Source organism: Lepisma saccharinum, chromosome 4 (assembly GCF_977018435.1).
Source record: "Lepisma saccharinum chromosome 4, izLepSacc3.1, whole genome shotgun sequence".
Classification (NCBI taxonomy): domain Eukaryota; kingdom Metazoa; phylum Arthropoda; class Insecta; order Zygentoma; family Lepismatidae; genus Lepisma; species Lepisma saccharinum.
The window spans coordinates 13249423-13276775 of NC_139232.1; the positions used below are offsets into that span (position 1 = coordinate 13249423).

Below are 27353 nucleotides of genomic sequence, written 5' to 3' on the forward strand. Positions count from 1 at the left end.
CAGGTATTTTAAAACTAGGGTAGTCATTCTAGTGAAGGAACTTATAATATATTGATTTTCTATCTTTTCTTGCTCTTGGATTTACTTGTATTCTAGTCGTGGTAAATTTCGTATATGTCATGACGGCTATAAAAAAAATAATATTACTTTTTTTTAACTGACAGTAACCGAAAGAAAGAATCGGCAGGTGGTATATCAGTAATATTTTACTCATTCCGTACTCTTGAGGATTCTACTTACATTCCACTTTTTTCCGTGCGATGTTGAGGTAAAGTCCTTCAAGTATAGAAATTAAAATAATAAGCAATTATTTTGTTCTTTGATAAAATAATAAGGAAGTGGTGTGTTCTTTGATTCTACGGGGAAATATGCGTTCTTACTAAGCGTTCGTAAAGTTTACTACTCAAATGTTTTACAGAAAAATACCGTCAAAATGTTATGCATTGGTATTAGCTATAGAGAACAGAAAACTATCATGCTTTTCTTTCAACGGTATAGTGCTTTACAATGTAGCATACTTGGCCCGGTGGTCTGCACACAGTAGTTGCATGTCGTCCTTTTTCTTTATGGATATTCTGACTACTACTGTCGAATTTCCAAAGTCTTGCGTATCTTTCACAGGCAGTAGTAGCGATTGGCTGCCAAAACGGGGTGGGCAGGATAGTTTACTTTCTCTTGGTAGGCAATTACATGCTATAGTGCAAGTAGGGGTGTGCACTAACATCGGCTTTTTACCCGATTTGCACATGTGATCCCCGCATTTTAACAACAGATTTGTGATTAGAAGGCCAAAGTTAGTTAGTATACCAAATATTTACGAAATTTGAGATATTCTCTATATTGTAAATTCGCTCAATTTTCGCAAAGCATCTCATCAGCTGCCTCACTGCCACCATGTTAAGTCGAGGAGGGACAATTTCCCATAGGTCTTTCTCGCTGGGCAGCTGCTGATCACTGTTGCCAACTTCGCTCTTTTGGAGCCAGATCTGGCTCTTTCGTGCACTCGTTTGACTGTGAACTGTGGCAACCGCCCTCTGCCCCACTATGATGCCACCACTGGCTCCGGCCCATAAATACCAACTTTTGCCATGAGTGTACATTTTGCATGTGACGTGATATTCGTATAGCTATAGGCTGCGTCACCCACCTCTTCTTTCCTTCCCATGTATTTTTATATATAGCGCTGTGGCTAAGATGAAGATGACAATTTTGTTATCCGGGAACCCTTTATTTTCGATTTCATATGAACATCATTGGATTATTGAGATGTGTGATGCCACCAAATCTAGGTGGTGAAAACTAAGAATAAATTGCCATCACTTTAAATCTAACGGTAATAGCAGCACCCCCACCCCTCTGACAACTAAAATTACCCTAGTAGGCACTTTATGCAGCCTTCGTTAATCTAGCTCCTTGAAAGTCCTCTTTAGCTATGTTAATGGTGAAATTAGGTCTATTATGCACATCAGGTTTGGCAACACTGCCAGGATGGCCGTAGGAGGCAAGGAGAAATGCACTAGGCTTATAGGACCATTATTTTAATCGTTCTCTCGGGAATATCAAACATCCGATGACGTAGAAACGTACATGGACGGAAAAAGGACACATTGAATTATGTGATAGTAGTAGGAAAAGTCGAAACTCCCATTTGATGAGCCGTAACTTGAAGTTGAAGTTGATGTCCCATAAGGAATACATGGGATTCTGTAAATACTAATTCATCATATTTTTCAAAAATCGTATAAGGCTTAATAATCAACTTAGGAAACTGCTTCCCCTTGCCACATGGGGAGAAATTCATACTCTTCATTTCTGGCGAAGATCTTTTTAGTAGCTTTGCTCATTCCGACGATATTGGAATAAATGCATGTCTGGTGCGTAATTGTCCCTCTTCGCCTTAAAACATAGGAGCATCCCCGGCTAGACACAAGGATCAACCAAACATCCCTTCTCCCCCCCCCCCCCTTCCAGCTAGCAATTCCCTCTTCAAGTGCTTGCAATTGGTACTCTGAATTCAAAATTGAATCAACTTGATCGGTAAATATGCGATATAGCCTGGACAGATTTCTTCAAATTTACAGGAGAAAGTACTTACTGAAATGAGTTTCTTTAACAAAATCAAATCAGACCAACTGTTCCTCAATACAGGTGTACCGCAAGGCTCAAATCTAGGACCAGTTTTATTTTTACTCTATATAAATGATCTTCCAGAAACCTTATCAGAGTCTCAAATAATACTTTTTGCGGATGATACAAATATCATAGTAAAAAGCCTGGAATATGAGCAACTTCAAAAGAATTCCATTTCAACAACAACACAACTAAACACCTGGTTAAACAACAACAAGCTTTCCCTGAATGTTAATAAAACAGTTCTAATAAATTTTAATCCAGCAAAACAAATAAAAAACTTAAATGTAATTATTAACAATGAAGTTGTCAAAGAATGCAATGCAATAAAATTCTTAGGAGTATGGATAGACACAAACCTGTCTTGGGACATGCAAATTACTAATTTAACTTAAAAGTTAAGCAGGCTCTGCTACATGATGAGAATTTTGAGAAATGTTTTAACTTTGAATGATTTAAGGACAGTATATTTTGGACAGATTGAACCTGTACTCACATATGGTATCTCTTTCTGGGGCAGTTCACCCAAAATGCAGAAAATTTTTATTTGGCAAAAACGCATATTAAAAATTATGAAGAATGTATCCCTCTCAAACCCAACAAAACAATTTTCAATGAATTTCAAATATTACCTCTTCCATGTTTGTACATATTAGAAACGTTGTACTTTATTCATACAAATTCTAAAATCTTCTCAAAGAATCTGGACATACACAAGTACAGCACTCGTATGCATAACTCCGTCCACCTTTCTACTGTCCGTACATCCAAAACACATAGTGGTCTAGGATTTCAAGGTGTAAAACTATAACAAGCTGCCAGAGGAATTCAAGAATCATAATCCAACCAAATTTAAGATAACAGTAAAAAGCTTGCTTATGAAGTATTTGTTTTATAGCACAGAGGAGTACTTAGATCATATTTTTCTTTAATAGACATAACCTTTGGCTTTTCTTCTATTTTTATGTTCACTAATAGTCATAACCTTTGATTTTTCTTCTATTTTGTATGTTATTCCATACTCTCTTATATTTTTTAATATGCATAAGTATGTGTTAATTCCTTTGTACTCAAAATCATACATGTAATTTTATTTTTTACTCCTTATACTTTTTAATATGCTTAAGTATGTGTTAATTCCTTTGTAGTCAAAATTATACATGTAATCTCATATCATAGTGCTATTTGTACTCATATGATCAAGTGGATGGAAATAAATCTTATCTTATCTTATCTTATCTTTAGCATTCTGGACGTTCTTGGAGGTATTTTCTTTCACGGGAAACTAAAAACTTCGTATTTGAAAGCTGCCGAACAAGAATTAATCATTTTTTTTACGTAAGAAACTTGCATTGCCTGCCATATTATGCCATTGTTTCCATTGTGTGCGTGCAGATGGCGAGACAGTCGAAAGTCACAGGGTCTCGTCAGTGTTTCCAAACGTGCATTTTTATATATATATATATATATATATATATATATAACTATGCTTACCTAACCTAAGTGGCCGCGGTGGCTCAGTCGGTAACGCATCTGACTACCATGCTCAAGGTTCCGGGTTCGATCTCTGGCTGGTTCAAATCCGGGAACTTTTGTAACGATGGAAGCGGCCCCGGCACCCACCCAGCGTCCAATGAAATGGGTACCTAGGGGAAACCCTGGGGGGTAAAGGTGGTCAGGAGCGTGATGCTGATCACATCACCCCCACTCATGACCCGATCAAGACCCACACCCCCAATACGCCTTCATGACGTGGTGCTAAGCACAGGGGAGCACTTTACCTTTTTTTTACCTAACCTAACCCAACCTAATCTAACCTTGCCAGAAATGGTTTTTGGGGCTATCCGGCAGTGGTTTGTGGGGCTATCGTTTGATTTTTGATTTGATTTAGTTTATTTTACTTCGCGTTTTGTGCCTCTTGGCTAATTTGCGAAGATGGGGATGAGTGATGAAATGATGAAATTGATGAATGGACATTCACAAACAACCAAGCCCGACCGGGATTCAAACCCGGGACCCTTGGCGTCGCAGCACGATGTGCTAACCACTCGGCCACAGGGTCGGGCACTATCGTGAATGGTGGTTTGGGGCTATCAGTCATTGGTTTGTGAGGACATTATGAACATGAAAGTAGGTATTTTTTGGTTAAGAAGGTTGAAACACTGCATACCCACTCCAAAACGAACGGCGCGATGATCCATGACGAGTGCATGCCATATTGTCTGTTACCCAAGCGGAACAAGGAAGACAAATAATCATCCGTAATATGAAAAGTTGACACTATTTTATTGAAAAAGGCATAACTTCACCTTAAAGAATGTTCCGCAATGCAGAAAAGGTAAGTACCAGTGGTAAAATTAAGGAAATAAATGAATTAAAGGTGTCCGGGCGTTATCGCATATTTACCACTTGGTCAAAACAACTTAGCAACCACAATTACAGTAAGTACTTACTTAACTTAAAGTAAATAATTCTTTCTCTTCTTGGTAAATTTCTCGTATCGGATAAATGGATTTCTTCGAATTTACAGGAGAAATAACTTACCGAATGCAGTTTCTTTATAGTTGTGGAAGTTCGGGGAAGTGTTTTCTCGCATCGTTCATTGAATTTTGCCGGTAAATCATCTATTTCTCGATATAAATGTGTGACCGATGCACGAAAGCTCATGCATCCATTTACTTCCAGGTGGATGTAGCCTGGGTGTGATGACGTAATCCCGGTCATTGTTTCCAAACACGTGTTTTTTTAACTGAAGAAGGTACATTTCCGCAAATGGTTTGTGAGGCTGTGTGTCAATGATTCGTGGGGCTATGCGGGAATGGTGTGTGGCGCTACGCATATTTTTTTGAAACCAATTTTGAACTATTGTAACCTATACGTGACCCTACCTAACCTAACCTTACTGGAAATGGTTCGTGGGGCTATGTATAAATGGTTCGTGGGGCTATGCGTCAATGGTTTGTGGGGCTAGGTAGGTATTTTTGGGTGCAGTGGGGTGGAAACACTGCATGCCGAGTACGGTAGTGAAATTGTGACCGCCATTTTCCGTGTTACCGAAGGCAAAAAGAAACGAAGAAAACTTACTCGATATGTCGCAAATAGAGCTTATTTCCGTGAAATAAGCGAAATGCACCTTCAGCAATGTTCTCAATGCAGAATACGTAAGTACGAATGTTCAAATTAAATGAACTACCAAATTTCAGCCGTTTGTCCGATACGAGAAATTTACCGTTTTCTTTTCTCTTCTCGAAATTCCAAATTGGTAATTATAACAACACAAACACTGAAATGTACTTAATCCCATTGTAACATACCATACTACAAAAACTAAATATATATCATGAAGCAAAACTGTGTGGAAGGAAATATAGAAGTCTTAAGACTTTTCACACAACACTGCCATTGTAGTTATCCTTTACAGCTCTTGTAGCCAGTGTGGTATTTGTAGGGGGCGATGGGGGAATTCCCTCCCTCTGGATACTTGTCCCCCCCTCTGCTTGATAAATTCTATCCCTGGGGGATGGGGATGATATTTGGGGGAAACATGAAATTATTGGCAATTTACTTACTTTTTCCCACTTCGCCATTCAATTGCAACATTTTCTGTCAGCCAACTGGAAGCTAATAGGTGAACACAGATGTGCCCTCAAGCGCTGTTCTATTCCTGGAACTGTCAAACAAGTGGCCAGGGTTGAAGACCACCTCCCCTCTTCCCTTTTCTTTGTCCATGAAATTTGGTAAGAAAATGCCACCCCAATCAATGTGAAAGTTACAAATGAGTTGTCACTTGACTTGAACTTGTCACCACAGAACCTCGGCATTTGTGTGAGTGAAACAATAGTACACGTAGATAGCCTGCATGGAATTTGTGACATGAGCACGATAGCTCTTTACGAAGTCATTTTTTAAAGAGCAATGCTCTTTTTTAGAACAATGACAGAGAATAGCCTTTCGCGCATACACCTTCGTACGTCATCATGCGTCGAGATTGTTTTGTTCATGTTCATTGGGTATCCAGTGTTTCAAACTGTCTGTGTTTGCAACGGAAACATGACGTGTCGTGGATGCGTGGTGAAATTCGTACTGGGTGTGGAAGATCCAATTTAATTGAACACTGGATCGTGAAGAAAGGAAAGGAATGTCCAAAATGTGGCAGTGAATGTAAGCTACTTGTTAGAAGGAATGGGCTGTGGGTATATGCCTATTGCCTAATATGACGTGTTGTGGATGCGTGGTGAAATTCAGATAAGTTTTCCATATCCTGGAAACTGATTTCTTCAAATTTAAAAGTTTGGGGCTCATTTGGAGGCAGGTGACTCCGGCCAATTTGTAAGATGCCTTTAACAGGGACTCTAGAGAAAACCGGTTAACTGGAGCAGAGGCGGGGCTGCGGTATCGGTTGTGGGCGGTAGGTTAATTACCCCAAGGGCGGAGCCCGGAATCGGTGGGATATGTGTACTCAAAAATTTCAAACAAAAAAAATATTTTACTTTAAATTTCCCACCGATTCCGGGACGAATAGCCCCAAAAAACATTCACGGATAGCGCCACGAAACATTACAATTTCCTTCGTAAAAAAATGCGAAAAAGTTTTATATAAAAATGTACATCAGATGAGCTTTGTTCACGGGTATTTCTTGGGTTCCGAAAGTTGAAACACTGCATAACGAATGAAAATCGACAAAACACAAACACGACGTGCGATTATGTAGGAAGGTGTACGTGCCATATTATGTCTGAGGCAAAGCGAGAAGACTATGAGAAAGAAGTACTCGTAATGTGAAAAATTGCAATTACTTTGATCAAAAAAAGTCGATACATCTTAAGGAATGTTCCGCGAAGCAGATTGGTAAGTACGAATGTAAAAAATTGACGAAACAAAGAAATTATAGGTGTTTGAACTAGTTGGAATGTGGTATCCTTTGTTGGAAATATTTTTCAGTTTGAGTGTGTGTTGTCGAGTTGGTAGTTTTGTAATGCTGCATTAAGCTAAAGACATTTATAAAATATCATGACTAGAAGTACAGAAGAATCAATATTGAATTCTATATTGATCAGTTATGTAACAACAATTTATTTTGAAATTACGTACACAGTGATGGGCGTTAGATATTTCGGGGGGCATCTAAAAGTATCACTGCGAATAGTTGTGAAACGCAAAGTTTCCGGGCTCGCTTCCACCAGTCCTGCTAACATACCATGTGGCCATTTCCGAAACAACCATAGTAGTGCAGACAAGTGAGCCATGCTAAATAGGTACTCTGGAGAAGATGGTGTACACGATCAAAGAAAAGGCCAACATGATCCTAGTGTATGGAGAATGCGAAAAATTTTTGCTATCGTGTCGTGTGTATATAGATATCCAGACAGAAGTCAACCGTCGTGAAGACCGTTTGTCAGGCTCTTCACTCAACTGAGGGAAACCGGCAGTGTAACGCCTCACAAACATACTCGATACAAGGTGGTGACTGGAGAAGTGGGTGAAACCAACGTGCTAGCTGCTGTTGCTGTGGAAACACACAATAGCTCCCGTGCTGATGTTAGGGACAGTGGGAAAAATGCAAAAATAAAATTGTAGTTTAGGGGTAGTGGTAAAAATAAAATAAGTTTAAGTTAGCTCGTAAGCAGAGTGAACGGATTAAAGCTCAGGGGGCACAAATAACCATGAAAAATTGGTCATCCATTTCGCGAGGGGAAATGGATGAAAGAAAAAGGCCGAGCATCCTCCACCACGTACAAAGTCTTAGGATTTGGGGGATCTTTACTACAGACTACGATAGCCTGTGGCAACTCGCTTATCTAAGCAAGAGTAAGTAGTCAGCTCGTGCGGGACCCACTTACTCAGTTTCCATGATTTGCCACGCTCATGCAAGTGCACACGAATTGTTTCAGCACTTACCGCAAATCATTGAGCGAGTTCTTGACACGTTTGACTTGAATCCTCTTCAATTGCTGCCTTCAGTTGGTCCACATCGAGAGATTTCGGTCTGCCCAATCGAGGTTTGTCTGCCAGTGTTTCATCGCCACTCGAGAAGGTCTGAAACCACTTTTGCGCTGTCTGTTCATTAATTGTACCTTCTCCAAACACTGCACATATTTTTCTTGCTGCTTCCGCTCCTTTCGTGCCCAACTTGTACTCATACAGTAAACACGCCCTGATTACTGCATTCAACACAGCCATGGTTCACTGCGAATACTTGCTCCCGAACTATGGACTGCGACGTGTTATCTACGTTAGCCGACGTGCCAAGGAATGAGCTTTCCGCCAATCACACATACATGAACCCCTGGCGGCTGAACTGCGTACTACCCCACGAAAACTACGGGCAGTTGTAAAAACTGCATGAACTTTCTTGGTTACCTGGTAGTTAACCGGCATAAGATCGCCAAAAGAGAAGTCATCAGGAAAATTAACAATAAATTGGATAGGAATGTATATGAGGCAGCCTATATATGTGCGGATAATAGGAATGAACTCAATAGGGATGATGGAAACTTGGAAGAAGGCTGGATAAACTTTTTTTAAAAATTGGATATAGCCACCAGAAATAGACGAGATGGACTTCCATTTTACCCCTGAGGTTAGGAAAGCCACCGAGGTGGAAGTTGAATTCACCTTGGATTGGTGAGTCACGAGCCACAGTTCGGGAAAGATCAGAGGGGAGGAGTTTTCCTTCTCCAAGTATGAGCTGACACCGTGCATTCGCCTACCCTGAGCACCGATCTGCAGTTCTCCTTCATAAGCTTTGAACGTTCTTTTGTTTTAATAGAGTATTGCGCGGTTTTAGTATGTGTATTTTACTTCATCTTTTTAGAAAGTGTATTTTCCTATACGTTTTGACCTAAATCCTCAACCAACACTATTTCAACGAGGTACCATGTCAGGTGTCTGAAAACATCGCTTCAACCTGAAGAAGGAGGTAGTATAACCTTCGAAACGTAGTTCGACAAATCTCATGCTCACACACGTAAGTTACTGATTTTTAATCTTTTAACCTTTAGTTGATATTCGATTGAGCAATTAGCACATTACCAGTATGTTACAAATCATGGTCATGTCAACCTTAGGTGCATGCACTATTGGTCCATAAAAAATCCATATTGGCTTCGACAGATGGAACACCAACGTCCGTGGAGTGTGAATGTGTGGTGTGGTATCGTGGGTGATCACCACATAGGGCCGTTTCTCATAGACTGTACATGGAACTATTCACTCTCGTAAGTTTAGGTGCCTCACCCGGTATATGTAATCACTATTGTCTTATATTCAAGGAGCCCCAGATTGATTAGGTGTAACTTGGCAGGGGGTGGGGGGGGGGCCACTCGCCGACCTAACACATTTACAGAATTAATAAGATAATGTTAACATCCTGGAACCTGAAAACCAAGTTAATGAGTAATTTTTATGATTTCGCAAATGAAACTGTAACTTAGCAATGTAGTCTTGGGGGCTATTAGGCATACAAAACTTTTTGATTCTAACCCCCTTTTTTATTTTATTATTTAAGTTGAGTGACATAAAATGAAGTGTGGAATGACTCCTTGTACCATTTAAAATTGTCGAGATACCCTACATCCCCACAACCTCTCTCATCTAGCGGCCACAAACATACGTGTATATGTATGTATGTACGAGGTGCATGTAAAAAAATAAAAAGGGCCGATATTTTTTTACGCAAGGTTGGCAACACTGATGAAGTTGAAGTATTCTGTGCTTGCAACAGAGATCGAATCGTCAGAGTGGGGTTGCATATGTACAAGTAGCAGTAAGGTGAAATGGCTGCCGTAATACAAAATCCCGCCAAGTGTGAAGTGAGATCTGTCATACTATTTCTGAAAGCCAAAGGACAGAATGCGCTCACATCCATCAGGAATTGTATGCCATTTATGGACCGACAGTGATGAGTGAAGGGAAGGTCAGGCAATGGTGCAGAGAGTTTCGGGAAGGGCGTTCAAATGTCCACGATGATGAGCATAGCGGAAGGCCTAATGTTCAGACGGACGATCTGGTGGAATGCATTAACAAGAAAGTACGTTCCAATCGCCAGTTCACAATATCTGAACTCGCCAAACAGTTTCCAGAAGTGTCTGCGAAAACAATGCATCGAATTGTGACTGACTACCTAGGGTATCACAAACTGTGTTCGAGGTGGGTACCAAAAATGCTGAGAGATGCTCACAAAGAGCAAAGAAGGACAGCTGCACGTGATTTTTTGGCCCGCTGGGGGGAGGATGGGGATGATCTCTTTTCGCACATAGTGACGGGGGTTGAAACGTGGATATTGTACGTCACTGGTTGAAGCAGCAGTCAATGGTTCTCCTAAAGCGAAGAAATTCAAAGAAACACCATCAGTTCACAAAATCATGGCAACCGTGTTTTGGGACCAAAAAAGGGTGTGATTTTTGTGGAATTCTTGGAACCAGGATGAACAATTACAGCAGAGGTGTATTGTGAAACACTGAATAATCTGCGACGTGCCATCCAAAATCGGCGGAGAGGAATGGTACGGTCTGGAATTTTCCTGATCCATGACAACGCCCGCCAAACATCCAGCTGCTCGTATTGTTGAAATAATGCAAAGATTTCGATGGGAACTATTCAATCATGCCCCCAGCGATTTCTTTCTTTTTCTTCACCTGTAAAAGTGGCTTGCATCGAAGCGTTTCAATGACAGTGACGTGCTCAAGACATCAGTTCTGGACTAGCTGCACTCTCAGGCGGCAGATTTTTATGCAGAGGGTATACGGAAGCTTGTGCCATGCTATCATTAATGTCTGGAGGTTAATGGTGACTACGTCGAAAAATAACCAAGGTATGTACTTGTTTATCAATCACAATAAATTTCTTCTCCAATAATTTTCTTGTTTTTTAAAAAAATATCGGCCCTTTTTTTTTACATTCGCCTGTATGTATATATACAATATATGTATATAAAGCATCATTTCATGCTGTCTCTAGACGTTCAGTAGAATCCCCCCTCCCCTTCTGAAAATTTCTTAAATACCGTACTGTGTGCGACAACATGTTTAAACTTTGTATTTCTACCTCCTCCCACTTAATTAAACAGTGACTCATTTTTCATGAGTATTCAAAATATTATTGTGAAGTTAATTGTTTGGTTTGCAGTGAGAAATGGCCCAAGTTTCTTTTGTTTTATTGTGATTTCATCATGCTACGAATGCAATTTTAACATGGTTCGATTTCCATTTACTTCTGTTAGCACATGCTACGAAGTTTTGGTGATTACTTAAGATTTTGTTCAATATATGCTTTCGTAGTTAGGTGAGGCAGGCCAGGTTTGGTTCTCTTAGTATTAAAATAAAGTCCCTAAATGCATTCTACTAAGGTTCCTATTTACTTCTACATTAATTCTCACTAGTCTACGATACTTACATTCGCATGTCAACGGAAAATACATTGTCCATGGGAAGCATGCATGCTTGTATTTTTAAGTTGTTTTTTTTCAACATATATAACTTTTTTCAAAACCTAAACAATTCTCATTACTTTAAGGAAGGTTCAAATTTCATGTGACAGTGATTGCCAAAATTGTATGATAATAAGTCTTCATGCTAGGAGAATTTGAAAAAATCATAAAACGTTCGGAACCGTTACCATTAACATTTTTTTTTTGGGGGGGGGGGAATAGGGTGAGTGAGTTCAATTCCGGGAAGGTTGGCAAACCTATTCATAGCTCAATGCTGTCATGATATCTTCCCTTCAGAATTGTCCACCTGAAAGAGGGTGTGAGTTACGTTCATATTTTGTGGAGTGCAAGGGTAAATTTAACCCCTTAACCGCGGCGGAACTATATATAGACTCTTGAAAAACGGGACTATTTTGCGGCGCGACTATACATATACTGTGTTTGAAAATTAACAGCTGTTGTATTGCGGCAAGTCATATTTATAGGCCCCTCTTTTTAATGCTTTTACAGCTCTGTGCAAGAAGTTTGCAAGCAAACAGTCCATTTTTATGCATTGTTGGTACTGAAAAAAACAACAACTTTGTATTGTGTGTTTACCATTGTTACTATATGGACTCTATTGATTATCGTATACTGCTTTGTGTTAGGTGGCTTTTCTTTTAGTTCGAGAGCTGCTTCCCAAGAGGAAGTTTCGTTAGCTAGTGGTGTGCATTGTGCAATGGTACATATTTATTTTGTGTATTGCACACAGAATTTTTGCAATGGCGGGGAGAAACCTCAGACGTACTGATATTCAGCATCTACTGGAGCATGACTTAGGTGATGATTTTCTGGATGAAATCTCTGATGTTGAAAGTGAAGGTACTTGCAGTGAAAATATTGTTTCAAGTGATGAAGATGTTTAAAACGATAGGACAGGAATTGAAGAAGAAGATGGTGAAACTATAACTTGACAAGTTTAAAAACAAGATGCTGCAATCCATTGTTTGCGCACCTCACATCACATTTCCCCACTCCATTGTCTGCTGCGACGTTTGTTCGCAGTGTTGCACCTGGAGGGAGCAGAATTGTCTGAGAATTTGCAAAGAAATTTGAATGTGAAAGGCATGAATTAGTATCCCGTCACCTACGCTACCTATTGATTACGCTAAATTCTAAATACATTTTGATATTTTCCCTTTAAACCTTAAATGAATTAAGTTATGTTAGGGATATTTCTTACCAGCATAAGAAATGTATGAAATAAAACGATAGAAAAATGAAAAATATATAAACAATAGAACTGAGCTCACCTTCTAAATGTTTTCCAGTTCTCCTTCTTCAGTTTCACTCTCCCACTCATCCGAGTCTGTGTCTGAATCGGCTTCACCAAGTCTAATTCAGTTCCACTACATGCTCGTCCATAAGTCCATCTCTTTCAAAGTAAGAATCTTGCAGCCAAGAATAAAGTGCATGAACATTTCAATGCTTTAGAAAAGAACACAGGCAAGCGTGTTATCAGATTGCGTTCTCGTAGTGATTGTTGTAGGATAAACAAACGACCCACCACCCCACTAGTTAAAAAAACTGGCCACTGCTCGATGTCGCATTCAGAAAATGAAGTCATTCGCCCTGTAGTTTCTCTTCGTTATAAACCTTAACGCACGTGCATAATACTACAGTTTACGATCGGCGCACCACACGAATTTTCAAAGGCCGGATTAAATTAAATGAACCACTGATATAATAGGAACCTGCATGCACCGTCACGCTAAACAGTGAAAATTGTTTGTCATATTTGTTTTAGCTTAATTTTGCTGAGTTCGCACCACTGGTATTCTCAACGCCAGACCAGTGAGTAGAAGAGTGGTGGGGAGGATGACGTAATAGGAAGTACTCCGCAGCGATCTGCGCATATTGGGACTTAACTTGTCAGGCTATAGCGGCAGTGAGTTGGAAGATTAAACTGCATCTGATACATGGACTGAATCTTCAATGGTAAGCAGAGACCCTTTCCCATTCACAGGTGACAGTGGTGTGAAGTTAGTGCTTTCGAATCCACAAAGTCCATTGGATATATTTCAGTCTTTTTTTGATAAAGTTCTGATGGAATATATTGTGAGCGAAAGAAATAAATATGCTAGTAAAGTAGGAGATGACAAAAGAAGATCAGGTAAAATGAGACGGAAAAGCAGAGACCTTTTATGGAAGGACACAAGTGTTGGTGAGATGTACGTCTTCCTAGCTATCATTATTCAGCAAGGGATTGTCAGAAAGCCGACAATTGAATCTTACCACTCTACCAATCCTCTGATATCCACTCCTTTCTTCTCCAAGTGCATTAGTAGGGACAGGTTCAGCTTACTTATGAAATATTTGCACTTGTCTGATAAAGTAGAACAAGATGTGCCAACCATAAAATTTCGAGATGTGCTAGACTTTCTTCTCAGAAAGTTCAAATCCCATTACATTCCAGCTAAAAATATAAGTATTGATGAATCATTGCTCTTGTGGAAAGGAAGACTCAGGTGGAAAAGATACATCCCTCTCAAGAGAGCCAGGTTTGGCATTGAATGTTACATATTAGCAGAAGCAGAAACTGGCTATGTTTGGAATTTTCTAGTTTACACGGGTAAAAAAAACGACTTATCCCTGTAATATTCCAGGAATATCTGAAGAAATTAGCCAAGGATTCACCAAACCAACGAAGATAGTTTTGAGTCTTATTGAACCATTATTGAATAAAGGATACGCTCTTGGAATAGACAATTTCTATGCCTCTCCTGAGCTTTATGAGATTCTTGTCACTAACAAAACAGATGCCATAGGAACAGTGCATTTTACGAGGAAGAACCTTTGCAAGGAAGTAAATGACAAAGTGTTGAAAAAAGGCGAAACTATTGTTAGGTTCGAGTAAGCTGCTCATGCACATGAAGTGGAGAGACAAGAAATATGTACATATGCTGAGTACAATTTATGATGACACAAAGGAAGAAGTCCAGGTTGCAGGAAAACCCATTAGCAAACCCACAGTATGTGTACAGTATAAAAGGTGTCACATGGGAGGAATAGATCTAATGGACCAAATTACATCTGCTTCCTCGCCTACAAGAAAAGGAGTTAAGAAATACTACAAGAAGATATTTTTCAGATTGCTTGAGATAACTCTTCTCAACAGCCACATCATTTACAGGCGCAATGGAGGTGGAAAGAAATTTCTTGATTTCAAAATGGATCTCGTTGAGCAGCTCATCAGTGCTTATGGAAAAGATGTGTACTGGATTAGAAAACCAACAGGTCCCCTCAACTTAGGAACATGTCCCACAAGGCTTACAGGAAGACATTTCCCAGTCGAAATTCTTACAGGTGATGCACCTGGTTCGAAGAAGAAGCTTCAAAGAAGATGCGTGTATTGCACACTACAAAACAAAGTTAGAAGAAGTATCTATTGCTGTGATGTATGCGAGTTGCCATTGTGCATCATACCATGTTTTAAACTTACCAAAGTAAATATGAGTCTGAAAAAAAAAGAAGGACTATTGAAAGTGACATTATATATTGAATATAGATCACAATTGCAATTATTAGTTTTTCTTATTGTAAGTTAGGTATATACTTACTCTATAGCAACAAAAGTTTTTGTGGCATTATTGTAATCAAAATATATTTAAAAAAATCACTAATATTAATTTTGTAATTACGTGTATTTTTTGTTATTGAAGAAATAAACAAAAATTTCAATAAACAAAAAAAACTATTACACATTTTACCCTATGAAAATAATTAAAAGTACAGATTAAAAATATGTGCATTTTAAAAATATAAATATAAAAATAATTTATGATTCCAAAAATTAATATATAATGGTAAATTGCGGCAGAGTCTATATAGATTGTTTTGATTAACTTCATTTTGCGGAGAGTCTAAATATAGTTATTATTTATGATGAATTTATTTTGCGGTGGCGTCTATATGTAGACGATCTTTTTTTTGTCGAACTTCTCTTCAAGGCTGCTGCGGTAAAGGGGTTAAGAGTTAAAATGGAGCAAGTTTCAATTGTTTAATTCCGAAGAAATCGTTGTACACATGCATTGTTTATATGGTGTAATTTCTATTTATGTCTGTTAAAACATATGTCAGAGGCTTAGTGATTACTTAACGATGTGTTTTCTGGAAAATGATTTTTGCCTTCCATAAAAAAAAGTATTTGTTTACATTAATTTGTATAACTTGTAATATTCACGAGTTTCCTGAAATTTGGATTCTATAAATTATTATTATTTAAACAGGTAGAAACAATGGAATCCTCAAGCCAGGGACAGGATCCTTTGATAACAATTGCAGACCTTGGAATAACAAGAACAGAACAGACACGAAGTTCAATTTTGGGAAAGGTATGTCAACAGTTTTTTTGTGGTCAGATAATCAGTATATCTATTTTGTAAAGCATTGTGTGAATCTATTCTACAAAGAGAAGCCAATCTTACAAGAATTTTCCCATAAGTTTTTGGAGTGTAATTACAGAGGTAAAAATAATTTAATTATGCACCATGGTCATACAGTCTGAGGTACCAGGCCTTGGGCTCGGGTTACAGAATGTGCACTGGTTCGAGTCTCAAGGTCCAATCCCATTTACATGTAGTCTGTAGAAGCATAAATTGGACTTGAAGCAAACTTTGACCTTCACTAAACAGTGTTAAACATTGGAGATGTTTCAACGAAATTAGCATCCACCAAAAGTATTTCCTACATATTGTAAATTTAGGAACACACATTGCTTATAGTAGAAAAAACTTGCTAAGACAGATGTTCTGCTTTTGTTACATGAATAATGCATATGCTGCAGACACAGAGCTCTATAGTAATTAAAGCCAAACTTTAGATATGAGCAGTTGTAGAAAAATACAGTGTGCCTTGTTGCCATGGTGCCTAAAATTTTGCATCTGCAGGGTGGCGACAGACCTGGAAAACCGGGAAAAGTCAGGGAATTTGAGGTGTCAAAAAAAGTCAGGGAAATGTCAGGGAATGTCGTCCTTTTTTTTTTTTCATGAAAGATATCGTTATGGAACTCTGCACGGGAACAGGAAATCTCGTTCGTAAGTTTCGGCCTCAACTTTTAGGCCCCTTTTATGCGCAACACAGCCACGGCGCCAGAAACCAGTGATGACAGGAGGAGAGAGAGACAGAGAGAGAAATTTCTCTCGCCCGGGATTCTTGGCGGGAATTTTAAATTCGAACACTCTTTGGAGGAAAATTATTATAACTCCGGCACTATGTGAGCAATCTACTTCAGATAACTTTTGTTTTGCAGCTAAAACATCAGCGCATGCAACCGTGTACAATTAAGAAAACCGGACCGAGGAAGGGGGGCTTGGGGGGGGGCCGTACCCCGAATTTCAATGGAAAAACATAAAAATCAGAAGTTTGCTCCCTCTTCTCCCGCTATTTTGGGGAGAAGGCGCGAACTTTAGTATTCTTTTCAAAGAATGGACATTTCTGAAGAGAATGAAACATGGTTCATGTTCTTGGGTGCCATACAAGTTGAATAATAAGCCAATATGTGAAACTCTATTTTTTACGAAAAATAGGTAATTTGCATATTGCTCAGAAAATTGTTTATAACTCGGGCACAATGGGAGCAATCTACTTCGGATAAGTTTTGTTTTGCAGCTAAAACATCAGAGCATGCAACCGTATACAATTTAGAACTCTGAACCGAGGAAGGGGGTTTTGGGGTTCGCGACCCCCGAATTTCAATGAAAAAACATAAAAATTTTGAGTTTGCCCCTTCTTCTCCCGCTATTTGTTAAGATGGCACGAACTTTAGTATTATTTTCAAAGAATTGATCTTTCTCAAGAGAATGAAACATGTTTCATGTTCTTGGGTGCCATACAAGTTGAATAATAAGCCAAAACGTGATTATTATTTTTTACGAAAAATAGGTAATTTGCATTTTTGGAGGAAAATTGTTATAACTCGGCCACTATGAAAGCAATCTACTTCGGATAAGTTTTGTTTTGCAGCTAAAACATCAGATCATGCAACCGTATACAATTTAGAACTCTGAACCGAGGAAGGGGGTTTTGGGGGGCGGGACCCCCGAATTTCAATGAAAAAAACATAAAAATCTTGAGTTTGCCCCTTCTTCTCCCGCTATTTGTTAAGATGGCACGCAATTTAGTATTCCTTTCAAAGAGTGGACATTTTTCAAGAGAATGAAACATGTTTCATGTTCTTGGGCTCCATACAAGTTGAATAATAAGCCAAAATTTAATTTTTTTATGAAAAATAGGTAATTTGCATTTTTGGAGGAAATTTGTTATAACTCGCGCACTATGAGAGCAATCTACTTCGGATAAGTTTTGTTTTGAAGCTAAAACATCATAGCATGCAACCGTGTACAATTCAGAATGCCGAACTGAGGAAGGGGGGTTTGGGGGCGCGACCACCGAATTTTAAAAAAAAAATCTTGAATTTGCCCCCTCTTCTCACGCTATTTTGGGAAGAGGGCGCAAACCTTAGTATTCTCTTCAAAGAATGGACGTTTCCAAAGAGATTGAAACATGTTTCATATTCCTGGGTACCATACAAGTTGAATAATGAGCCAAAATTTGAAACTCTTTTCGGATATGTGGCATGGATATGTTGTGGAGAGGGGAGAGGTTGGTCATCAATATGAATTTCCCAGGCTTGCTCCAGACCTGTGTCAGAGTTTCCACCCAAACACAAGAGTATGAAGGTCTAAAAAGCACATTCATTTCATAATCAGCACCATGATACCATATGGTATCATCGGGGGAGTAAAGGTTAAGCCTCTAAATATTATGTGGAAAATGCATTGAATTATCATTTTTTCTTGTCCGTATGGGAGTAGTAAGGAGACTTGTCAACAGATGGAGGGGATACGAGCGGGTGGGGCCGTCCGATAGTTGTCGGACGTCGTAGTAAGGCATTTTGTTGGGCAAACTGAAGGAACATGGAAACAAATAGGTTCCATTGATACATACGATTTTTGTCGAATATCGCCACCTGACAGAGTATCTCACTACAACATGCGACAGAAATTTCATAGACTGCAACATACAACAAAAATCACATGCATAAACAAGAAGAGCTTTAGACTGCAAATATGTTGCTGGAATTTTATTACTCTTCTGGCTCACTTCGCCTTATTTAATGTAGCAGTGCTTACAAAGGTTTTCTTTCATCATCCTGACGTATTACTGGTTTTGCACAAGTTAACATATGTTTACAATGACATTGCACTATTCTTAGATATCAAGAAGAATCCAACCAAACGGGATATATATTGAATACTATCAGGAAAAAGTGAAACATAAATCTGCATTGATGAACGTTATAAAAATTGGCAAGTGAATGCTCCCAACCTCAAATTTACTGCAACACTAGTATTGCAATGAAATTAACGCCACTCTCTGTCCTGTCTCTTTAAACTCGTGAGAGATGGTCACTAATCTCTCACTGAGTAAGGTTAATGTCCAATATTATGAAATAAAATACTAATAATAAATACGTAAATATTTTAATATCATACTCGTATTTACTCGAAACATTCAATCATAGAATTAACTTTTCTGTGCCAGCCCTGCTAAATTTTCACTTTCCATCTACTGATTTATACGAGGGGTGGCCAGAAAGTAATTTCCAATTAGTAGGGACATTGATTTTTCACAAACGCCAAAACTGTGAAAAATGGTAATTGCTGCGAAGTTGTGTTTATGAATGTGCAGTGATGTCTGGACACATTGTTCGCCCGTTAGAAATATCAAAATAATGCGTATTTGGCATAAAATGCAAATTGTTGGCGTTTTTAGCATTTTTGTAAAGAAATGTCCTAAAACAACGAAAAAATTCCATGAAATCCAACGTTCTTGTCTTTTCTAGGCCATGTTTGTGTACATAGAACATGCAAGTTTTCCAACATTTTACTCAAGATTAATTAAACTATAGAGTTATACGTACATTGAATAATTCCGACAGCTACATTAAATCATGTATTTCACACGATTTTTTCAACTTTTATCAAAACCTTTGCATCACAGAGCAAAGTGACAGGGTTCTAACAGGAGATCGAGTGCATATCTACCGTCACACGGGTGCCACATCTTTGTATTTGTCGCACGAGATATGTTTTGAATTACCAAGCTAAGTGTGCACCATCGGCATTTGTCGTGCGAGTAATAATGGAGCTCAGTCGTTAGGGCGTCTGACTACTGTGCGAGAGACCCACAGTTGATTCCCTGCGGGGGAGGACCGGGATGTTTTCCACCTATTCAAACTGCTCCGGCACCCACCCAGCATCATATGAAGCTGGTACCTTGAGGAAACTTGGAGGGATAAAGGTAGCCAGGAGTGTGGTGCTGATCACATCACCCCCACCTTCAGCCGTGATCAAGAAAGTGCGGGGCCCTAACTCCACACCCCTATACACCGTCATGGAAAAGTGCAGGGGAGCACTTTACTTTTACTTCCTCAAAAATCTGTTCCAACATATCAAACTGTCACAAAAATACGTAGACCATGTGACCTACAATTAAAATAATAGTTTAAAAGCACATATATATATATTTGGCAGATAAATGTTCTAAAATAAAAATGCGAATTTTGGGAAACTTAACAGTAACAAGTCAAAAAAAGATAATGCCAATTTTTGGTGCCATAATATATATCTGTATCTGTCACGTGAGATTGATTGATTTTAATTTTTTGGGTGCGTCACCACTTATGGTCATTATGCACCCTTCAGTATATACGGGGAAAATTCCATTATCTAAAATCCTTACCTTAAAATTAAAAAAGGGGGATGGAAAATAACTTTCCCAAAATAACTTTCAAGATATCAAACTCTCACGAAGAGGCGTAAGCCATGTGACTTGCAATTTGAAGCAGTAGCTTAAAAACACCATGAAGGTATAATTTCAGATATTTGCCAGAAAATGAGCTAAAATGAAAATGTTAATTTTGGATAATATAACACCATATAGTAAAAAATAAAAAATAAGAAAATACACCAATTTGAAAAGAATAAAAATATCAAGGTCCCTACCGATTAGGCATAAATAAAACAAGAATATCAGTTGTAAGTTATTGTATTAGTAACAGTGAGTCCTAATCTTATTTTCGGCATAATTACCATCGTTGTTCTAGCATTCGTTGTAGCATGGCACTAAATTTTGTATGCCCATGCCATATGTGTCTCACGGCAAAGACTGGAACTATCTACCGCAAGTGTAGGTGTCAAATCCTTGCCCTGCCAGAAACCTCTTCAGTTAAACAAAGAGATGAAAGTCTGTACATTTAATGTCAGGGATGTAGGGAGTGGTTCAAGATATCTCACCTGAAGTGATACAAAGGGCCCGTATGTACTCAGCTGTATGGGGTTGTGCACATTCGACTGGCCTTCCTGAATTGTCTGCACCATCGTCTGACCATACTATCCGGTCTGCACACCTCACACAATTGCTGGTGGCTCTGTGTCAAATTCTGAGCGTGCAATGTAGGCTACATCGCAGTCGGTGGGAGACTGTATGAGAGCTGCAATCTTTAACCTAGAACTGTCCTAAAACGGCTGCATTGCAACTGTACCAGATTACAGCTACATGCCACTTCTTCCTGCCTGCATGTGTGTGTGTCGCTCTCCGACCACTAGTGCTGGGTATAGGCACCATTGGAGCTTTTTTCAAAACACCCCTCGTATATGAACTTTCAGAAGCTTATATTATTAGTGTTCCTGTTTTAATGTGTGGTTAGCTAAATCAGGTACCTATACAATGCTATTCCATAAATTCCTTGCATTAATTTCTAATAGGCAACCTACATACCGTATTCGTCAGCATTAATGGTATAACTGCATGTTGTCAGTTTCACAGTACTTCACTTGGATATACTGTACTGAAGCAGAAATCCCATTGATAATTGATAATGTAAGGAAATATGACACTTTATTTTGTTCGATTCAATTGTTTCACTTATATGCAAGAGTTAAGTTGTTTGCTTTACAGAGAAGAGAGAAGTAGCTTTATGCATTGAAAGATGAGTCTGCACTCATGGTTCTTGCAAGCAGAGGGTTCCAAACCTCAGTGGAAATATCAACATATAATACCGAGAATGTATAAGGAGACTGATAAATTACAAATTGTATTTCTTAATCAATCACTCTTCTCTCATTTAGTCGTAACTTTAAAAATAATCAAGTATTTTATTTTAAACTTACTGCGTATTCCCTGCTTGTGAATTGTAATAATTTTCCAAATTCACTATTTTGCAGTTTGAATTCAAATCATGGAGAAATTAAGTCAATTTCATAGAAGATGATATTGGTACTTAACAAAACCATACGTGGATCTGTATGAGTTTATTATTTCCATTTTTCAAAAACATCGATTTAGTTTGGTTTGTAATTGTCAGGGAAAAATGTAAATTTTGTCCTGGAAAACCTGGAAAAGTCAGGGAATTTCATTTCTGCTTGTTTGTAGCCACCCTGATCTGGCACCTGAAAATTTAAATTCAGTTTTATTTATTTATTTTTAAATACTTTGAGTTTGGTTATGGAAATTTCCGTTACCTTTTTTAATAACAAGTACAGTATGTGTGGAAACGTCTCTTTGAAACACTGTAGACATTGATGTTGCCTGGTTTCTCCGAGCATAGATGTAAACTATGTAATTAAACACTGTCTACAGTGTTTCAAAGGCAACAGATTCTGTTACGGTAGCACTGGGAGAGAGAATTACACAGGTAAAACAGCGACAACAAAAAAATCAGGTGAAGCCGGATCTGTAGCTCACTGCTAAAGCAATGGCACGTTATGCCTGAGACCCAGGCTGAGAGTCCTGGTCGAGCCTGCATTTTTCGCTGAAAGTTCTATGTAGTACATCTCCTTTGTGTGCAAAATCTTCATGTAAGTACCGTATGTATTTTTAATGTTTTGTTTTGTTGTCTGCATCACATGTATCATTAAACCAAAATATTTAACATGTAATTATAAATTTTTGTACTCTTGCTAGCCGAATTTTAAAATTTGCAGTGATATGGTAGAGACTGCTACATATTAGAATGTATTGTGGAAGGCTACTCCATGCAAGAATTAATTATCTTGGCCTATATTTAAAAAAAAAATGCTGGCTCCTGAGAAAAGTGGGCTGGTGCCTGAATAATTTTTAGTTTTGTATATCCCTGGACATGAGAGACATTTTATGATCAGGGTGGCTACTAGCAGGGAATTCCTTAAAATCCTGGAATTATGCGTGAATTATTGGCTCCGGGAATTCTATGTAGACGTGAAAAATTGCAATGTAACACGTGAAAGATTATTGATACAAATAACAATTTTTCATAGATCAGTATATCTTGTCACGTTTGTGACTGGTATTTGGAAATGTATTACAAGTCTTGAGTATATGAAATGGCAAATGTAAACTCTGCACCTTAAACTAAATATTTTAAATATGTATATATTGTTAATTTACCCTTTATATTGTTAATATATTTCTATGTTTGTGTGTGTTGTGAGAGGCAGTAATATGTAAGGTTAAAATAGAGAAAACATCTACTTGTACCCTTGCTTTTGGAAAGTTTGCCTTGAAAATCAGGAATTATACTTGAATTTTATCATGGTCCCAGAGTGGCCACCTTGATGATGCTTTAGCATCTTTTCATAAATTTAATGTTATCTGTTTTCTTATGCAGAGGCGAACGTGCGGAAATGTTTCCACTAGTGAATGGATTTTCCTGACAGTAGTACTTGTGTCATTGAGCCTCTCCCTTGGCTTCACTACATATCGGCTATTTACTATATCAACAACATCAAGTGATTACAGTTATGCAATTCTGCTGCTTGTGAATTTTGGTGAGTCATTGAAAATATGAACTATTTGAACACATAGATATAGCTGTATAAAGCAAGGGTGTTTGATTTAAATCGGCTGATTTTTATAAAAAAATCACCGATTTAAATCACTTTGAAGAAATAATTTATAGAATAATGTACATAAGGAATAATTAGATATCAGAATCACTTTTGGTGGAAGTACATCAACCTCGCAATCATTGAATGATTTTTTTTTAGGCTGTAAGAAAGGAAACAAAATATATGTACTGAGGTGTTGAAGCTCATATGAATGGAAGTGTAATATGTAAACTGTAATCATACTTAAATTTATCTTGATTTAAAATTCAATAATTTTTACAGGGAAAAATAGCAAAAATATTGTGTAGAATAATATACAATATACTACACATGTTAAACCGTAAATAGTGTCATTCTCATTAAGCTGTATATAAACATGCAGCTGATATTTTGCAAACTATCATTAAAAATCACCAAAATTCAGCTACAAAGACTATAAAAATATTTTAAGTTACAGTTATGTGGTACATCCACAATGTTTTATTTTCACTGGAAGAAAAGTTACTGAAATTTTTATGGTTTCATTAACACACTCAGCAAACATTTCCATAGTACGTAGGTTCATATATACAGTATTTTCATATAATTTTTTATTTGCTTTAATCAAACTACAAATATTTTACAGGGTCGTTTACCAGAAAAAGCCAATTCTATAAAAGGAAAACATATATCTACATGAATGGTGCAAAATAAACATACAAACAATCTTAAGCATGTTTTTTTAAAAAAATAGATTTAAATAAAATTCATAAAATAATAAGGTACAGTAATACAAGGCACGTCCAGAAAGTAAGTTCCGTTTGGTAATAAAATTAAATTGTGTACAGATACAGAAAAGTTATTTATTGCACAAAATTCTACAACTCTTAAACTACTTTTCCACATAACTGCCGAAATTTTGCAGGCATTTGTCATAGCGTGGCACAAGTTTTTGTATACCTTCTTCATAGAAATTTGCCGCCTGTGTCTTCAACCTGTTGGAAACAGTTTCTTTCAGCTCGTCGTCATTGTTGAAGTGTTGACCGCCAAGGAAAGACTTGAGATGTAAGAACAGATGAAAGTCGCTACATCTCAAGTGGAAGTGGCAAATTCCACAACATCCGGATTCTTGTCAAGACTGGCCTCAAGTTTGTCTCTGGCAAAATCATCTAACTGCCCCCTCACAGTAGTAAAGATATCCCATTGTTTTTCCTTTTCGACGCCTTGTTCTTCTAAGCTTTTGATGGCTGTCGACAGGTACTTGTAGGAATGTACACAAAATAGTTCTTTTTGCAAATCATCTATATTGTCTGGGAGGAGAAGTTGCTGTGCCTTGGAAATTGCACTTGCGTCGGTTGAATCCAGGGAAAGCACAAACTCCTTAATTTTTTCAAAATTTTCACACAGAAATGCAGCACACTCAATCCATGATCCCCAGCGAGTAATGATGGGGAAATGTGGCAGGGGCAGGCAGGTAGTTTCTGTGTAGGCAAGAATGCGACTCGGGGCCTTAAGGAGTATTTTCTTCAGATCAGATATGAACTCATTTACAATGTTGTATTCGTTCCTAATAGATTCAGAAACTCTGTGAAGGGCATGAGCCAAACAGGTTACATGCTTTAACTTAGGGAACAACGGCTTCAATTGGTTAAATGCCGAAAGCATGTAGGGAGCCTGGTCAGTAACTACAACTACTACTTTTTCGAACTGAATTCCACCGGGCCACAGTTTTTGACAGAAATCCATAAATGACTGCATCACTGTACTGGCATTGGTTTTCTGCAAGTCATACATGTTTAGTAACATGGGCTTAACTTTCTCACCTGTCAGAGGAAAAAACAAAATGTTCAAAACATATCGTTGCATTGAGTCTGTCGTCTCATCCAGAATGACACCTATATCGCAATCTGACACTTTCACCTTAATTTTACGAACAGTTTCTTCATACGCAGGTTCAATATAGTTTTTCCTTAACATACTCTCATCGGGCACTGACAACCGTGTGCACTTTTCAAGGAACCCTTTCAAGGCCGGATGGTTCACCTTGTTGATTGGAACATTAAATTCCTTTAAATTTTGGTTCTTGGAAGAACACTGCTCAAATGCATTGCGTAAGAGAGGCTGCCGAGATTTACTTCCTTGCAGATTCTTGTTCTTTTGATGCTTAGAGCTGGAAATATGTTGCTGGATGCGATATCTCTGGTGTTTTTCATCTAATGTGATTCCCATATCACAAACCGTGCATCGAATAACAGTTCCATCACTTTCTATGAACTCGTGCTTAAATTCTTGAGCCAGACTGAGAAATCGGGATCTGGGCATGGTAAAGTACATGCACTAACAGGATCTAAGAGAGTGGAAAAGCAGGTAAGGAACTTACATCCACAAACAATATCTGTCCACTGCGCACACATGAAACGTGAAACCCACCACTTCAACAACACATTGTTGCTTCACTGCTTCCAAGACCAAACTGCATTTCCTTCTTCCTTCTATCTTAAAAAAATAACGGCGATCTGGTGCATATCAGTAGCGGTCTTTCCATTGTTGATTTCAAATAGGCAACAATCAAGCACAGTTTAAATACAATCATCTTAAAGAGAAAAGTGTCGCGAAAAAAGAAAATATATAAATGTCCCAGAAAAGGGAGGGAAGGGGAAAGGTTATCAAAAAAGGGGAAAAAAGGTGCTGGAAAATTAGCTCCATTTTCACATTGAGGCAACATTTCTCACACTGAGTACTTCCAGAGAGGTCTCACTTTCACTACGAAATTAAGGTGCGCACCTAAAAATCCTAACTCTGGTTATTATTATATATGTGTAATGCAATTGCAGAAAGGATCCATTCTTTGATCAACGTGTTTGCTTGTTTTGATTTTTCAAGCATTGAGGGTCAGGTCTTCATTTAATCTAATTTTTTGCTGTTTTCGTGTGAATATAGGAAGAAAAATATGTCAATTTATGTATAAAAGAAAATGGTTTTTCATTTTCTACAAGTTTGTTAACTACAATGAAGCTAAAAAAGGTAAAGTGCTCCCCTGTGCATAGCACCATGCCATGAAGGCGTATAGGGGGTGTGGGGGTAACGCCCCACACTTTCTTGATCCGGTCGTGAGTGGGGGTGATGTGATCAGCATCACGCCCCTGACCGCCTTTACCCCCCAGGGTTTCCTACAGGTACCCATGTTATTCAATGCTGGGTGGGCACCGAGGCTGCTTCCATCCTTAGAAAAGTACTACAATGAAGCTCCACACTTAAAAACGTGTTCACTTTATTTGGTTTCTTTGTTGTGTGAACGTGTTCCTAAGTAGCAAATTCCACATGCTTTACCATACATTTATTTTAGTTGTTTATACAATTTTTCCATTGCATTTTCAGTTGTATAGATAAGAAAATTTTCATTACTGACAAGAGTACTCTTTTCAGACAGCAATATACTGAACACAATAAAATATGTTAGTTGTACAATTATATTACTAAAAAAAGTTAAGAGTACAGTTCAACGTGGTTCAACCACTTAAGATAGAGGAAACAGTTAAACTACCAAAAACAGTAGAAAACATTAGCAGTACAGTTCAGCTACTGAAAACAGTAGCCTACTAAAAACAGTAGAAGTCAGTAGCATTACAGTTCATCTATTAAAAACAGTATAAGACAGTAGCATTACAGTTCATCTACTGAAAATAGTAGATGTTTCAAAACACCCATTGATCTACTGAAAACAGTACACAGAATTTTCAGTAGGGCCCCTATGAATGACTATTATATGTGGTACTACCTGGCTTTGAGGATATGCCACTCATTTTACCTGGTTGAGTTTTAATCGCTCATAATGTGACATCATGAGTTCTGTTCGTCCAAACTATTGGGTGCTCAAGTGAAAACCTTTTGCTGCAGCATTCTAATA

General features: G+C 38.1%; 1 protein-coding gene across 3 annotated transcripts in view; it reads left to right on the forward strand.

Annotated features, from left to right (window-relative positions):
- Positions 1-152: 152 nt before the first annotated feature.
- Positions 153-27353, forward strand: part of LOC145987097 (uncharacterized) — a 60653-nt gene continuing 33452 nt past the window's right edge. The window contains exons 1-4 of one of the 3 annotated variants that reach the window (XM_083121573.1): positions 9008-9098; positions 11781-11875; positions 15827-15931; positions 23248-23407. In XM_083121573.1, coding sequence (XP_082977699.1) covers positions 15836-15931; positions 23248-23407 — 256 coding nt within the window. In that variant the 5' untranslated portion in view covers positions 9008-9098; positions 11781-11875; positions 15827-15835. Of the gene's footprint in view, positions 269-9006; positions 9099-11780; positions 11876-15826; positions 15932-23247; positions 23408-27353 lie in introns of those variants that run through there. The other 2 variants (XM_083121572.1, XM_083121571.1) reach the window with 2 other exon arrangements.